Below are 16,872 nucleotides of genomic sequence, written 5' to 3'. Positions count from 1 at the left end.
GAAACGAAACACCCTCTTTCAATGAAACCAATCAAAAAATTTCCATAACCCAGATGGAATATGTCAGAAAAAGTAAAGGAAGTAACCGCCTTGGCTGGAAAGTCCGTTTAAGGAGGCTCCCCACTTCCACATGGACTTCCTGGCCTTCCCCATGAACTCTTTTCCTTACAACTAGCTTCCTGATGGAGGCGCACAAGGACGGATGTTCACACCACGGAGGACTCAAGGCTCTTAGGCATCGTGGGCGATGTGTCTGGCGAGTCTGATGGCGTCAAACCGCAAGGAGACTCTTGGCGGAACTGTCTGTCATTGAGGCTTCAATTCTGGGCAGAAGAAGTTGTCTTTTCATTCTGGATGTCACATCACTTTCTCAGTCTCGGATATGCAAGCTTGTTGTCCAAACAGTTACTGATGCAAATATTTTGGTTTCCTTGACACCTCAAAACTAGAAAACAACAAAAGCAAGACCAGTTATGAGATTTGGATGGCGAAATAATAATGCTCAGATATATAATTAAGAATGTAACACTCACTGACTCTGACCATATGGCTCGAGTTGAACGTCAATGTCCTTTTTATATGGCTCATGCTGCTCACTCCATAAACCGCATCATCTGCCATTACAGAAAATCCTTGAATTAAGTGAAATCCCTGATATAAAAATAACCAATTTAAGTCCTTCACATTTTTTTGCAGCATTGGAGGTGCTTATGATTTTACCCACAGATCTTGCATTACTACGTTCACTTCTTTTTACTTTACAGCAGTTTTGCACAAAATTCTTGCCTGTATCGGAACTTTAGTTTCTGCAGGGGTCTAAATACTTTTGTCTAAAGGGCTCTGTTTATTTTTCTCCACACATTTAGGTGTCCCAATAGTAGTTGAGTGTGTACTGGTACTTTATATCCAATTACATTTGCCTTTTCCAGAGTCTATTCAGTTTACATTGCCATCAATATAATTTTCAGGTTTCTATTTCTACATTCTACATTTTCATCATTTATCATTTTCTGAGGCTATCTTAAGCCTCTTTAGTACATCTCAAAAAATGAAACAGCTTAAAAAGCAGTACTTTATGGCCCAAAAAACTCTTCCTTTAAGATTCTAATCTGATGCTCTGCAGAGTGCCAGATGAGTTACAGTCAGACTGTCTAAATTCTTCTAGATTTGACTTCCATAAAATCCTCTTTTGGTGCCCTCTTAGAGTGTTTGTTTTTATCATGCTCTAGTAGTGATTCTCCCTGCAGACATTTCACTCTGTTATTAAAATTCTCCAAAAGACAGTCAGGACTAAGGAATCATCTTAGGAATTTTAGGGAACACACATTAAGGACATGTTACTGCAAAGCATAAGTCTTAATTTAAGTATATTTCTTGCTATTTTATTTTAACCTGGAAAAAATGCATATACATTGGAATAACAGGATTACAGTGTTCCACAAAAAATGCTTTATTTGTATACAAATTAATGCTGTGGAAAAAGACAGAAAACCACAGTAAGTCAAGAGGGCCCCAGGAGTGATTTGAACCAGAAGGAATTCTTCGTTTTGTTAGGCCATAAGCTGAAGTTAAGTTATGAATGTTTTAACAGGATGAAGTATCTTGTTAAAATGTGAAAATCTCATAAAAGGGTGACAGTAGTCACATTTGACCATTAAACTTATATTATAAAGTGTCATTAAACATTTTCAGCATATGGCTCCCACTGAAAAATGACCCTATTTACTAATAAGCACAACTAAAAGACTTCAATTTTCCCCAAAGTGTGCCTTATAATGTGATGCGCCTAATATATGGATCAATATTAAATAATCATTGCATGAAATTCCATTTAGCACAGCTCCATGTATACCAAACACAATCTCCTACTACTATGGTGTTTAATAATCTAGTGCGCCTTATGTATTATTATGAAAGGCCATTCATTGATGGTGCGCCTTATAGTGCGTAAAATACGGTAGGGAAAAATAACAGAAAAACTTGTTTCAAGAGATGTAACGATTTTCGTTTGCTTATTTGATCGGCATTGCCAAAAAATAATTTGTATCCATGAGGGAACACAGTCCAGAAACGTTATTTTACTGAATGAAAATACCCATGCAGAGCCATTAATTAAACAATTCTTCTGTTTTCCTCAGAATGACTGAAAACCTCAGACTTTGAGCTCCAGCATGCCCGCGGGGCCGGCGGGTGCTACATCCTTCACGCAGCCCGTTGTCCTGGTCTTACTCACGTTCTCGCAGCTGCTTCTCCTCCTGGGCTCTTCCCTGGCCCAGAAGCCGGCCCGGCTGCCTCTGGTTGGCCGCAAGCCGTTCGTGGCCGCCTGGAACGCACCACTAGACTTGTGCACCATCAAGTACAACGTCAGCGTCAATCTGGACCTCTTTCACATCCGCGGCAGCCCCCGTGCTGATTGGACCGGCCAGAACGTCACCATCTTCTACGCCAATCGACTTGGCTATTATCCGCGCTACACGCCACAGGGCGAGGCGGTGCACGGCGGAGTCCCACAGAATAGTAGCCTGGATGTACACCTGTTCAAGGCCTATCAGGACATCAAGCACTTCATCCCCGCCCAAGATTTCCGTGGCTTGGCCGTGATCGACTGGGAATTTTGGCGACCGCAGTGGAGTCGCAACTGGCACAAGAAGGATGTCTACCGGCGTATGTCGCGAGAGTTGACCGCCAAGGCCTACCTGAATGTGACAGCGGCACAAGTGAGGACCTTTTTAAAAACAAATTATCATACGCTACAATTTTCTAATGTTAGCCCACAATATTGTAATTTGCACCCATTGTGTGTAGAGGTTCATAAGACAGCCAAATGCACGTACAAGGAGACAGACAACCATTTACACTCGGGGATCCAGGGACAATTTTGAGTGTCCAACCAGCCTATCTTGCATGATTTTGGGATGTGGAAGGAAATCGGAGTACCCTGAGAAAATTCAGAGAATATCAGGGAGAACATGCAAACTCCACATTGTGACTCACCTGAGATCGAACCCTCGATCCCAGAACTGTGAGACCCACGCGCTAAACACTCGTCCACCGAGCCGCGCTTCCATGAATATGATGTAAGAATTAATAAGAATGAATTGTTCTTGCATGCATTCAGGTAGAGGAGCTAGCACGGCGCCGCTTCGAGAAAAGCGCCAGAGCCTTCATGCAGCGTACGCTGCAGCTGGGCACGCATTTGCGCCCCAACTGCCTCTGGGGCTTCTACCTCTACCCCGACTGCCACAACTACAACCTCCACGAGGATGACTACACCGGCCTCTGCCCGCTGCTAGAAAGTATGAGGAACGATGAGCTGCGCTGGCTGTGGAACAGCAGCACGGCTCTCTACCCATCGGTAGCCATACGCAAGTCACACACCAACAGCTTGGGCACCCTGCAATTTGCCCGCCACCGCATACGCGAAGCACTACGTGTGGCATCACTCACTTCCAAAGACTACGATATCCCCACGTATGTCTACTTGAGGCTGGGATACCGCGACGAGCCACTTACCTTCCTTACAATGGTAATAACCTTTGACCCAACAATCTAGGGCAATTTACCCTGTACCTCACAATTTTCTCAAAATTTGGGGTGCATTTGAAAAGCGAAATATAACAGATATTAGGCTTTCAAACAGCCACCTGATGGTGTAGTGGTTCGCTTGCTTGACTTGGGGGCAGTCAAACATGGGATTGATTCCTGCCTAGTGGAGGTATGATTGTGAGTGTGGGTGTTGAAAATTATAACTAGTCATAAAATATCATTACTCTTTGGGTGTTCTTGCATCCAATTACAAAATGACTTTGTGAGGGAACTACAACCCAAATGATTCAATAAGACGTGACTTGCGACCATTCCATCTAGTGATACAGTAAGATGTGTTGAATTTATTTCTTTTTTCCCCCCATAAAAATTTAAACAACACTAAAATACTTGGCTAAATGCTAGTCAGATAAATGCTCAAGAGATGCATGATGTTGCAGATTCAATTTAACCCTGAACTTGGTGTATCTTCTCTGCAGAAAGATCTGGTTCATACCATTGGCGAGAGTGCAGCGCTGGGAACTGCAGGATTCGTCATCTGGGGTGATCTGAACCTCACTACATCACGGGTGAGGAACGCACTCATACCCATAATGCACTACAATTTGGCATCTTGGTGTTTTTAGGGCTAACGCGAAAGAGCCTTAGAGGAGATTTATATTCCGCAACCATTTTTTTATGAAGTTCCAATGTTCCTTGAAATAAAAAGCACATTGTCTTAGTTGGTTAGTCATACATTTTGTCAACCAAGAGCCATTTTTCTATTTGACAGCTTTTCTTGCGGTGCCAGGAACACACATGTTCATATGGTCTGATCTTTAATTTTTTTTCTTCTTATGTACATCAAAAAAAAAGTTTTGTAAATAAGTCAATCTTGTAGAAAAGCTTCTGTACCTTAAAAGAAAGCACTGTTTATCAAACTGCTAAATAATTACACCTTCCATTCATTTTTAATAGTATTTTATAGTCATGAGTCTCAAACGAGGTGAAACCTATCCAAGTTGACGTTGGGCATAGTTGCTAAATAACGACAGGATACATAGACAATGGAATGGTCGCCAGTGAATATTGTGATCCGTATAAACATAAATTAAACCAGTGAACGTCTGGGCCGCCGTGGACTAACAATGGAGCCGCCAGACAATTGCAGGGTGTGTATACACAAAACAATAGAAGATTCTTCATTCTATGTTAGGGTACAATTAAGAAACAAATAGACTAGATTGTCTGGGGTGTCGCAGTGAAGGTAGATGGAGATGAAACAATGGACTGCTCACTATGTCACTGCATTCAAAAAAAGAAAGAATTAAATTTAGCTTGATGAATATTTCATTCTCTTGTTTTTCCTGTAGCATAACTGCACAAAGGTCCACTGGTTCCTGAAACACCGTCTGGGTCAGTACATCACCAACGTGACACGGGCTGCCGAGTTTTGCAGCGACTTCCTCTGCCAGAACAACGGACGCTGCGTTCGCCGTGACCCAGAGGCACGCCACTACCTCCACCTTAATGCCGCTACCTACAGCATTCGCCCTGCTGGGGGCGACGGAGACTTCACTGTAAGTGGGTGGCACTCCCCTCGAGACCTTCGATTGCTTGGCAAAGAATTCCGTTGCCATTGCTATGAGGGCCACCAGGGGGAACATTGCGATAGCGCCAACAAAGTGCAGGAGGATGATGATGGACCACCTGGAGGTGGCGAGGATGACAACCAAAAGGAGCGAATGAGGAATGAGTGGGAAGATGAGCAGAATGGAAGGGCTGTCGAAGGTCGTAGCGGTGCAATGCCCACCCTCGGCTCCTATGGTCTTTTGAGCCTCTTTATACTCCTGTTGAACTTTCGAGAATCACTCGAGACACTTGCGATGTTAACAGTGATGCTAACATGCTAACATTAGTAGATCAAGACACAGCTCATAAGAATGTAATCATGTTGACATTAACTCCAAAGTACATTGAAGATTGAACCAAACTTATAGAGAGAATCAAACATTTGCAGAAAGCTTATTTTCCCTCAGACGTCTCATCTCATCGCATTCTCTGAACCGCATTATCCTCATAGGGGTCACGGGGGTGCTGGAGCCTATCCCAGTTGAGAGGTGAGGGTCACCCTGCCAATCGCAGGTCACAATGAGACAGACAACCATGCACACTCACTCGTTCCACCAACTTTAATACTGTTCACTAAAAACCCTTTAAAAATTATAAATGATACTAATTTTGAATGAAATATGTATGCAAAAGTATGTATGCATGCAAAAACAGAGGAATATATTAGAAAACTATTTATTAACCCATTAAAATGATGACAGCACACCGAACTAATGAAATTGAAAAAGCCCCTCAGTTCATACCTAAAAATGCTGAAGGACTTGGCCTGGCTCAGGTGCCAGGTGGCCACGTGGTGCTCCTCGTTGTGCATTCGAGGGCGCCAAGGCTGATGGGTGTACACCCTGGCTTTAAAGTGTTGTGCAGATCATTATACAGATTATCTAGTGTGGGTGTTGCTGGAAGAAGGGGTAGAACTAGTGATTATGGCTTGCATGGTGGCTGCAGAAAGTGAACACTGACTATGGCATGCATTGCAGAATTCCCTTGTTATATTTATATGCTATACCTCTTTTGGTCTTTCATAACTTGGACAAATGATCATATTTGGGGACAATAATTTACATATGAAAGCATTTCGTAACCTGAAAGATTTGTAAGTTGGAGCATTTATAAGTAGGGGTACCACATTAGAGGTATCGTTAGAAGTACTTACTTTCCTGTCAATACTTGCATACTGAGCCCACTGGCGAGTTAGCTCATAGACGTTTGTATCTTTGAAAATGTAAGCTTCATTCATTTGATGGTGGTGCAAACGGTTTTGAAGCACACAAAACTGAAAACATCTATCAGTCAAAACATCTCTCTCTCATCATTTCTATTCTTAATTTTACCTTGACATTTACAAAACACTTATGTCAGCATATATGTATATATTTGTGTGTGTATATATATATATATATATATATATATATATATATATATATATATATATATATATATATATATATATATATATATATATATATATATATATATATATATATATATATATATATATAATATCTAGTGTCAATGTAGCTGCAAAAAACACTGAAAAGGGCGTCGAAATAGGCACATAGTTGAACTCAAGTCATGACTTGATGCTTTTTTGTGGTGTTTGACTTCCTCTCTTCCAAAAATTGTAAAAAAAAAAAAGTATATGTGAACCTGTCAGTGAACCCCTCAAGGTTTATTAATGTTCTTTGATTAGATAGGCATGAAATTGTTTTGTCTTTTTACCAAAGAAACAAACTGGATATAAAATGCTTTTCTGTATTTACGCAGTAATGAACAAGGTGAAATATTGATTGTAACTTGATCTGTCGTGAAGACTAATGAGAATATAGTGCAATATATTAAAAGAATATTCAACTGATTATTTCCCATTAGTTAGATTTAAAAATATATATTTTTATTATACCCATTATTCTTGTTTTCTTAAGTTTTTATTTTTTCCTCCTTCATTCAGTCATTCATCTTCCAGATCCACAGAAGTTAATATAGTCAACAAACATAATCCATTATTGTATAGGAAACTATTAAATGATTCCTGTACATAACTGCGGATTTTGGGTTTAGGATTGTGTAGTTAATTGTAAACTGCCAGAAATAAAGGAGAATTTAAAAAATCCCAATAAATAACAAATAGAACTTTCCTAACAGAAGTACAGTAAGTTTTTTTTTACTGTATCTCAAATGCTAGCAACAACCTTAAAAAAACAAGCCAAAAAAACTGTCTGGTTTAACATATAGCACTTGATTGTCATGGATGTTTTATCTTAAACAGGTTTTTATCTCTAGTGGTGACGAATCAACTGCAACAATAACTGTTTATGTTTTTATAATGTCATGTTTGTGTAGAATAACGTGCAGCACATGAATGTAAATGCACTGCAAATAAACTATGTCTGCAATTATACCTAAAAATGTTTTTTATCTACAAAAAAGTGTCATCATATTTAATGTAAATGGTACCAAGTGTCCAGTCTTGTTGTGGCTAGGTTGAAGAAAAGAGGAAGATATTCTAAACCAACACCAGATGGACGATAACTGATAAAAACAAACAAACTTGGGGCTAGATGACTAAGTGGCCTAGTGTTTCCTGATTTTCAAGAAAGGCAACAGAAAAGAACCAGATTAAACTTCATAATTGATGCAACGGAGAGACGCAGGTATGAATTCATTTCAGCATCGGCCAAATCAATCACATATTATGATGGGCGATTTATTCAAAATATTAATAGTTTTATAGCACAGCTTTTTAAAAAAAAAAATCCGATTGACTGGGGTCATTTATAAGGACTTTTGTACTTGCTTTCACGTTGTATTTGTTCCAAAATGGGATCAAAGTATAGTTTTATACTATTTTTACATGCATACAATAAAGGGAAATGACTTATAGAACTTGTAATGCCATCCAAGCGGATCTATCAAAAAAAATTATATATATCCAAAAGCATTTTTGTGTAATTATTTATATTCAGCATCCCACATGCAAATGTGAGGACGTAAAATTGTTGTCTTCTTCACTCAGCTTGGTGAATCAAAATGTTCCTTCAATACCTGTCCTACATAATCCTGAGCTTCACACCTTTGGCAGCCACCTTGCCACCCAGCGAACCTCCGCTGATCCCCAAGCACCCCTTTATCACAGTGTGGAACGCCCCCACCACGACATGCCAGCGGCTGGACATTCCACTGGACACTGAAGCCTTCCAGGTAGACTACAGAACTTTTAGAAAAATTCCCAAATTCACTCTCTTTCAAAACACAGTTAATAAAAAAAAAAAAAAGCTTTTTCATAAAATTATGTGGAATATTTTTCCACATTTCATGGCCAAACGAAACTGTTCCATCTTCACATCTCACAAATTTGATTATTTCTAGAACTTTTCAGTTATATACCTGCCCAACTACACTGTTTAATCCAGTGGTTTTCAAAGTGGGCGGTACCGCCCCCCGGGGGGTGGTGTGAACTTTCAGGGGGGCGCTGACGAATAAACAGGCGAATGGGGGGCGATGGAGCAATTACAGTAAAATGTGACGTTGGTGTTTGTGGAAAGACCGGAAAAATTGATTGTCTGTAATAAAAAGTCGACAAAAAACAAGCTTTATTGAAACAAGAAACGTTGTCTGCTCGAGCGCTCACGAGCAGCGCGCATATACCGTATATCACTAATTGTCGCGAGTTTATCGTCGATGCAGGCGACTGGGGAAACCACCACCATCCAGTCAGCCGCAGAGGAGCACACAATAGCGCGCCGGCAACGCTTAACCACAGACGTATGCGCACAGCGACCGGCTTAATGCATCAGCTATCAATTTTTATGATTCGAGGTGAACTGCGCATTGGTCTATTAAAAGAAACGAAATTAGCGAATAATATCTGAGGCGCCTGTCTTCTATTTATTTAAGCTTCGTTCGTTGGAAAGGGGTAAAGAGGGGGGCGTTGGCATTTTGGCCCGGCGGTGAAGGGGGCGGTGGCCAAAAAAGTTTGAAAATCACTAATCGCTTCATGAATCTCCCTTTGGTCATCACTACTTCCAGGCAGTGACCACGCCAGCCGCAGTTCCAGGTCAGTTCCTGACCATTTTCTACGAAAGCCGCCTAGGCTTCTACCCCAAGATCGATCCAGTGAGGCGTATTTGCCGAGCGGGTGGTGTTCCACAAAGCGGCAACCTGACGGCACACCTGCTCAAAGCGAGGCAACAAATTGACCGTTACATTGCTGAGGATGAAACCCCTGGCCTAGCTGTCATCGACTGGGAGTCCTGGCGCCCTCTCTGGACCCAAAACTGGGGATCCAAGCGAGTCTATCAAAAGCTGTCAATCGCCAATGCTTTGCATGACTCCCCATTCTCATCCCTAAAGAAGATTTCCCTGCAAGCTGCGGATCAGTTCCAGAGGGCCGGGAGAAACTTTATGGAGAAGACCATTGAGCTCGGAGTGAAGGAGCGTCCAAGTCGTCACTGGGGGTTCTACTTATTCCCCATTTGCCACAACTATGACTGGGACCGGCCCAATTATACAGGACGGTGCTCGACTAAAAGCCGAAAGCAGAACCAGGATCTAATGTGGCTCTGGGAGCACAGCACTGCACTATTCCCATCAATCTACCTGCACCCAGCCTTGAAAAACTCCCCCCAGGCGGCACTCTACGTGCGGTATCGCGTCCGCGAAGCCCTGAAGATGGCGGCGCTAACCAAGCGGTCGTCTGTAGTGCCTACCTATGTCTACTCTAGACCCCTATATCGAGGCCAGAATCAATATTTTGAGACACTGGTAAGTCTCAATGCTTTAAATACTTTGACACAGCTTGTTATCTACGGCAATATTCTGGTAATGCTTTAACTTTCTGGTTTAGATGGTAGTTAGTAACAGTAGTATGTGACTGACTTTCCAGACGGACCTGGTGAGCACAGTTGGTGAGTCAGCCGCCCTGGGGGCTGCTGGTGTGGTCATGTGGGGTGGAAGGAAAGACTACAATAATAAGGTAACCATCATTTTAAAAAACAACAACAACTACAACCACTTGACAACCAGCTAAACAAAAATGACTGAGATATTTATCGTTCGCAATACGCAAGACAAAACAAAATGAAAGACCTCAGATGCAATCATGCACAAGTACTGCACTCGTCTATTCTACAGTCTAGACCACGGGTATTCCAACTTTTTTGCTCCTTTTCTATCTACGTTTCAAGAAGTCAACTTTCAACGATCTATCTTTTTGACAGGCCACTGACTAAGCTCAGCAATTATATAATGACATACCTCGCATTAGACTCTATCAACATGTATGGGAGCTTTAGCAATTCAAACTAAATCTTACTGCGGACACAACCAAATTCATAAGAGCCTAACTAAGGAAATTGACATTAGAAGAGGGATTAAAATGTAATTGTTGTGCGATCTACCTATAGTACCTTATGGGCTCCCCTGGTCTAGACCATCTCTTCCTGTTTTTAATTGCTGAAAAAACTTTTATTCTGAGTGATTTGAGAGGCAACTGCACCACCATTTGTCTCGGCAATTGTCCATCAAGTAGTCGATGTTCGTCAGCTTTCAACTGGTGGTCACCTCCCTAATATACACCCCTGGCTAGAAGTTTAGAGACCGCGGGTGTCGACTGGCGACCAGTCTGTTGTTCATCCAGATGTGCCCTGGTCTTATAGACTGGTGATGGGTTGTTTTTTTGTCTTTATGTGGCAACAAGCTAGTCATCTGTCACTACTGTGACATGAACTAGAACCCTGGTGTCAAAGTGGTGGCCCCGCGGGCCAAATCTGGTCCGCTGCAGCATTGTATATGGCCCGAAAAAGTAAAAGATGAGTTCCATTTTTTTTTTTTATGATGAAGGCTATTTTGAAGACATAATCAACCTCTAGATGAAATCGACACTAAGACAAAAAAGGAGTTTCACATCCCTGACCTGGAAAATGTGTCAAATGAGGCTTTCAGGTCAAATTTCATGATGAATCTCAAATTGCATTCAATGTAACTTCTCTACTTTTCTCTCTGGGCCTCATCCAGGCTTCCTGCGAGTCACTGTCCAACTACCTAACGTCCACACTCAACCCGTACCTGGTCAACGTGACAGCAGCGGCCATGTTGTGCAGCCAGGCCTTGTGTCAAGGGCGTGGCCGTTGCGTGCGGCGTTATTCCAGCTCTTCTGTCTATCTTCACCTGGATGCCAGCCGCTTCAGCATCTTGCGGGCAGACAGGAAGTATATGGCAGTGGGACTCCCTTCTGCCCAAAACCTGGATGCCTGGGCCCAAAACTTCACGTGTCAGTGCTACGCCAGGCAAGAATGCACGCCGAATCTTATTCCACCCACTGGCATCCAGGTTATCAAAGTCTGAAGTTGGAAATAAATGTGCTTAGCAAGATGAAATAAACAACATAAGAACAAACGGCCCCAATCGTTATTGTCGTAAATGTCATTGACACACACTGAGCATTCCAACAATGCGCCTGTGGCAAGGAGGGACCATTTTAATTGTTAATTTAGACAAAAGTAGAACAGGGGTGGTAAATATGTTGATCACGGTTTACAAAATGCATCACCAAGAGGTCACATGATAGTAAAATTTGATGCCCCCATTGAATCAGTGTATATAGTAAATTTTGATGTAGAGCTTGAGTTGTTAAACAGCGCTACCGTGAGTCTAATTACACTTATTGCATGACCACACATTATTTGAGATTACCTCCTATTGGTCAACAAAATAATGACCTGCATGCAGTTTTGCATGTTCTTAGGAACCACGTTTTACCATCATTTTGATACCACAGTCAAACAATGCATGTTCTGTATGCACAGTCTAAAAGCAATGTGCTCTTTCATTCTGTTACATTGTTTTTTATTACAATGACCAGGTTTGGGAGATTCTCTGAGAAACCCAAGTGCAACTAAAAAACATGATAAACCTGCCTGTTGGAATAAGACACAGTTGAAAAGAAAAGATTGGAAAGACGCCCCACAGCCAGGATTTCCTCGTTGTTGTTCTGACCAATAATTTGATGGCAATCAGGGCGAGTCAACCAATCACCATTCTCCCACCTGCTCACAATTTGGACACACACACACACACAGAGGCCTGATAAGAAAGGTTATGAAAAGCAATGACATGCATTATTGTGATTGTGAGCACAAATTGTTATGTTTGGTGTTCATGACCAATGATGGATGCCACGATGCAAAATTAGTATAGTTTTTGTATGTCTTTATATTACTATTTGTGTTATCACAAAGCTTGAGTTCAAAAAAGCTTATCAGCCTTATAAACATCCAAGTCCTCAGTCAGTCATATCCACAACAGCTGAGCCTGAGGTAAGAAGATATGTTGAGAATTTTGATCGTTTGTTTGAATGACTAATTATTAAGTATTAATATTCTTTGTCTTTGATTTTCATTAATCTGTATAATGATGAAAATGTCATTGATAACTGAACTGTCTGTTGATGCCTGGCTTTTGGGGATCTTTGGGGGGGCTTTTAATGACTCACGGGCCCTTTTAAAGTGCCTGTTAAATGGGATAAATGGTATGGAGGATGAATAAATGAATGGGGAAAAAAAACCTGACCAAACTTTCCTCACATTCCTAATGTGTCCAGACAAATGTGTTGATGTATCCACAAAATTTGTATCCTGTGCGAGCTCATCTTTTCAACATCCTCCTCCCGCAGAGTACGAGGAAGGCTTGATCTTGTATCACTTTTTTGAGGGGGAGAGCATCAAGGACATTCTAGTTTAAGAACGAACAACTGTCTTGACGCAAGTATTCACTCCGTGAGGACTTCCAAGCCTGTGAGATTCTCTGCGTGAGCCCAACAGCAGGTTAGTAATGACTTCTTTGATTAAGTCCAGATTGATTAATTAGTTGAAGTTAATTTAAGAATTAGGGCTTGGGGGTCTGGTTATCTACCTAGAGAAATGACCACTCCTGTTACGGGGCCTATCCCATGACCTTGTAAAAAACACTAAAGTCTTTTGTCAGACATGGAACATCCGTGGCCTAATCTTTTTCTTTATGTTGCACCAATTACTCATTCATTTGAGTGGGTAATGGTTACATTTACAATTGGTGAATAGAAAAACTTGGTTTTACAAGTCAGTCATTTGACTCATGTTTTTTTGCCTTAGAATCAATGAATACAATTGAATTAAATGGAATGCTTTTATTGTCATTATACGAGTAGAAAGAGATTTAAAGCTATAAATTGTACTTGGAACATTTGTATTTAAAATATTTCAAAATAGATGGGGCAAGAATACTTCCACAGATATGTTAATCATTTCTAAGGTAATGTACAAGTCTAACTTTGTAGGAAATTGTTATCCAGTTGGACAAAAAGTAATTGATTAAAAAGGCAACCTAGAGGCTTTCAAGAATTAAAATGTGTTATTTTTGTGCAGCTTGACAATGCAGCCAAATTTGGCTGTTCTGCTCGCAATATGTTGTTTCCTGGGCTCGAGTGATGCTTCTCCATGGACATCTCCGCCCCTCAAGCCCAACCACCCGTTCTTGTTCACGTGGAATGCACCCACCGAGTTATGCGAGAGTCGCTTCGGTCTACCGCTCGACCTGTCGCACTTCCACCTGGTGAGCAGCACCCTCAAATCTGCCACCAATCAGAGTGTCTCCATCTTCTACACCGACCGCTTCGGGATCGTCCCGTACGTGGACGAAGACACTGGTGAATTTGTGGACGAGGGCTTGCCCCAGTTGGTGGACCTCAAAGAGCACCGTGAGCTGGCTGAAGACGATATTGACTTCTACATTCCGAATGACTATCCGGGTCTGGCTGTGCTGGATTTGGAGGAGTGGCGCCCGCAGTGGATTCGCAACTGGGGCAGCAAAGACATCTATAGGGAAATCTCCATCGACAGGGTTAAGGCCAGAAATCCCAGCTTGACAGATGAGCAGGCAGAGGACCGGGCCAGGATGTTGTTCGAGAGTGCTGCCAAGCGCTACTTTTTGCGTTCACTGCTTATCGGGAAGCGCTTGAGGCCCAAACGGCTGTGGGGTTACTACCTTTACCCTGACTGCTATAACTACGACTACAACCAGGTAAGGAAAGTACATTCAGAATGTACTAAAGGTGGTTTTAAATGGTTGATTCTGTGATATTACATTGCACAATTCTTGTATTGATTTTATTGATCTGAAAACTCTGTGTAATTTTGGTTGAAGTAAACAATAGATGGCTCTACTTCTACTTCAGCATTTTTGCAAAGTTCTAACTTGAATAACTTTTGCGTTTTAATGCATTCTTTCATAATTGGAATTTAAGCAGGTTAGGACAAAAGATTATATGCACAAAATAGCCCCAAAAAAACTTTTTTTTTACTACAATGCCAAATAAAGTATTAGAAAAACTATCTGTGCTTTTAAGTCCATTTTGATCATTTTTTTCCCAAGGTGATATACAAAAATCACAATAATTGTCTTAAAAATATAGTATAAAGGATCAAATTGTGATGAGAATTATGTCACCAGAAATGAGTCAATACACAACTCTAGTATTTATCTAATATCCAAAAACGCAATAGTAATGATGATTTTAGTATAAATGTAACAATGCGTCTATCTGGATTGAAATATGAACTGCTTAACCAAGGTCAAGATTGTATTAAAGGCAACATTGTATTACACTGCAATATCAAAAAGATTATCATTGTGCAAGGTTTTTTTCAGGGCAATGGTATGTTATGAGTTACTTTTTCCCCTGCTTACAAACAGGACATGACAGAGTTCAGCGGCGAGTGTCCCGAAATTGAGAAGGAGCGCAACGATGAGCTGTTGTGGCTCTGGGGCGAATCCACTGCCCTCTACCCGTCTATCTACCTGGAGTTGGCCCTGAGAGACTCGGTTCAAGCACGACAATTTGTGCGCCATCGTCTGGCCGAAGCGGTTCGGGTGTCGACGCTTGCAAAGCCCTCGTATTCCATTCCTGTTTATCCCTACATTCGTCCCGTCTACAAGGACACCACAGACATATACATGTCAGAGGTTAGTGCGTTGCCAAAAATGTTGGTTGGCCATTCCATTTCATTGGTTTTATTTCATTGTCAGATGGACTTGGTGAACACCATCGGTGAGGCGGCCGCTCTAGGCGCCGCTGGCGTGGTTTCCTGGGGAGACATGGACGTCCCTGAAAGCGAGGTATTACGTTGAATAATGTTTCCTATCGGATGTCTACAAAGCAAATACTGTATTAGGTTCAAAAGTGTGGGCGAATCTACCTCCACAGGTGAGTGTTGGGTGCGGTTGTGATTCACTCAAAGTGACAGTACCTCAGATTTATGACCCTTTTTGATGCACTTGGCAAACCATCAAACACATTTTTCATGGCTTTTTTTTCTGCAAATGGAAAACTAACAGGATGTGAGCAGGTTCAGGTCAAAAGAGTTCCAAATTTGTTGTAATTGCTATTATCGAAGATGGCTCACCAACTCCGGTTCTCCACGGCACGCCCTGTTTTCCATGTTTCCCCTCCTTAAACTTGCCTGAATCAAAGGACCAATTCAATATTTTTTTCCAGATAAGAAGAGACATGGAAAATAGTCTGGATAAGAGCCCTTGGGGACCAGAGTTGGTGACCCTTGATTTAAGAGCTTTAAATATGTTTACTGGAACAAAAGAGAAAAAGACGCAGGTATTTCTGACTATGGAAGATTGGACCATCTCATTCTCTTGATTGGCGGAGGAAGGTGGACTTCATGGGACTATTTGGCTGTTATGAATAAATGAATACGTAAACAAGCAAACCTCAGGCACGACACATGCCGAACAGATTAACACAGAAAGCAAGGCAGCAAGTTGAAAAACAACTAACCATCCTATAACTTGAGTTGACACCATTTCCTTGCCCTCGCAGGACTCTTGCTTTGACGCTCGTCGTCACTTGGACAACGTGATGAACCCGTACATCCTCAACGTCACCACGGCGACCAGGCTGTGTAGTGAAGCACTATGCCAGAGTTGTGGCCGCTGTGTGCGTAAGCGTTGGGACGAGAACGTCTACCTCCACCTGGACCCGCGCCGCTACCGCATCGAGCAACGGCACCGCCTTGGCCCGCTTACAGTCAGCGGCGGTGGCTTGTCCCAAGATGACGTGGACTGGTTCCGTCGCCATTTTGACTGCATGTGCTACAATGAGTTGCCATGCTTTTCTCCCAAGATTCTGAATGTCATCCATAACAACTTCTAAAAGCTGAACTGCAATGATGTTTTCTAATTTCTGTAGTACTCTATTTCTGTTTTATGACTCTCTGTCCCCAAATAAAAGCATTTTATTCTGTTTGAAAGACCCAAAGCCCATCTCTTGGATAGAAAACCTTGGTGTGTTTACACCACTGCTTGAATTATGTGCAGACTTAAGAATTGATCATTTGGTAACTTCCTGCTACCATCTCTTTGTATGTTCACATTATGCCAAGGGTGGGAAACAAGTTAGACACAGTGCCATAACTTTAAACAGTCAAAGAGCCACACCCTATGTCAGTAGCATCATAAAAAAATGCATTCAAGTTTTCAAATGACCCTAGAGCCACATGTTCGCCACCCTTGTACTATACCAAATTGTAGATCATATTGTAGTTAACCCTGGGCGTGGGGTGGAGTAGATCTTGGCCTGGTGTCTAGCCGTCAGGCAATATTTGTATTTTCTAGTTTTGTTTGGTACGAAGTAGTTTTAAAAACGAGTTAAGACTACAAAGTAAACCCTAA

At 41.7% G+C, this 16,872-nt stretch overlaps 3 protein-coding genes across 4 annotated transcripts; all 3 read left to right on the top strand.

The window, feature by feature from the left end:
- Positions 1 to 2,171: 2,171 nt before the first annotated feature.
- Positions 2,172 to 6,511, top strand: LOC144193350 (hyaluronidase-4-like). The gene is made up of 4 exons (XM_077712185.1): positions 2,172 to 2,717; positions 3,119 to 3,526; positions 4,026 to 4,115; positions 4,899 to 6,511. Exons 1-4 carry the CDS (start codon positions 2,172 to 2,174, stop codon positions 5,436 to 5,438), a joined length of 1,584 nt encoding a protein of 527 aa, XP_077568311.1. The 3' UTR covers positions 5,439 to 6,511.
- Positions 6,512 to 7,734: 1,223 nt separating this feature from the next.
- LOC144193351 (hyaluronidase PH-20-like) lies at positions 7,735 to 11,499 on the top strand. Its single transcript, XM_077712186.1, has 5 exons — positions 7,735 to 7,808; positions 8,171 to 8,355; positions 9,184 to 9,918; positions 10,040 to 10,129; positions 11,170 to 11,499. Exons 2-5 carry the CDS (start codon positions 8,185 to 8,187, stop codon positions 11,497 to 11,499), a joined length of 1,326 nt encoding a protein of 441 aa, XP_077568312.1. The 5' UTR covers positions 7,735 to 7,808; positions 8,171 to 8,184.
- Positions 11,500 to 12,275: 776 nt separating this feature from the next.
- LOC144192225 (hyaluronidase-5-like) lies at positions 12,276 to 16,453 on the top strand. Of its 2 annotated transcripts, none has more exons than XM_077711316.1 (6): positions 12,276 to 12,470; positions 12,865 to 12,977; positions 13,557 to 14,211; positions 14,884 to 15,153; positions 15,217 to 15,306; positions 16,022 to 16,453. In XM_077711316.1, exons 3-6 carry the CDS (start codon positions 13,564 to 13,566, stop codon positions 16,352 to 16,354), a joined length of 1,341 nt encoding a protein of 446 aa, XP_077567442.1. In that variant the 5' UTR covers positions 12,276 to 12,470; positions 12,865 to 12,977; positions 13,557 to 13,563; the 3' UTR covers positions 16,355 to 16,453. The 2 variants fall into 2 exon arrangements, with proteins under 2 accessions (XP_077567442.1, XP_077567432.1); XM_077711306.1 differs by having other exon boundaries at positions 12,827 to 12,977.
- The last annotated feature ends 419 nt before the right edge of the window (positions 16,454 to 16,872 follow it).

Source organism: Stigmatopora nigra, chromosome 2 (assembly GCF_051989575.1).
Source record: "Stigmatopora nigra isolate UIUO_SnigA chromosome 2, RoL_Snig_1.1, whole genome shotgun sequence".
NCBI classification, from domain to species: domain Eukaryota; kingdom Metazoa; phylum Chordata; class Actinopteri; order Syngnathiformes; family Syngnathidae; genus Stigmatopora; species Stigmatopora nigra.
This window is presented reverse-complemented; position numbering and strand designations above follow the sequence as displayed.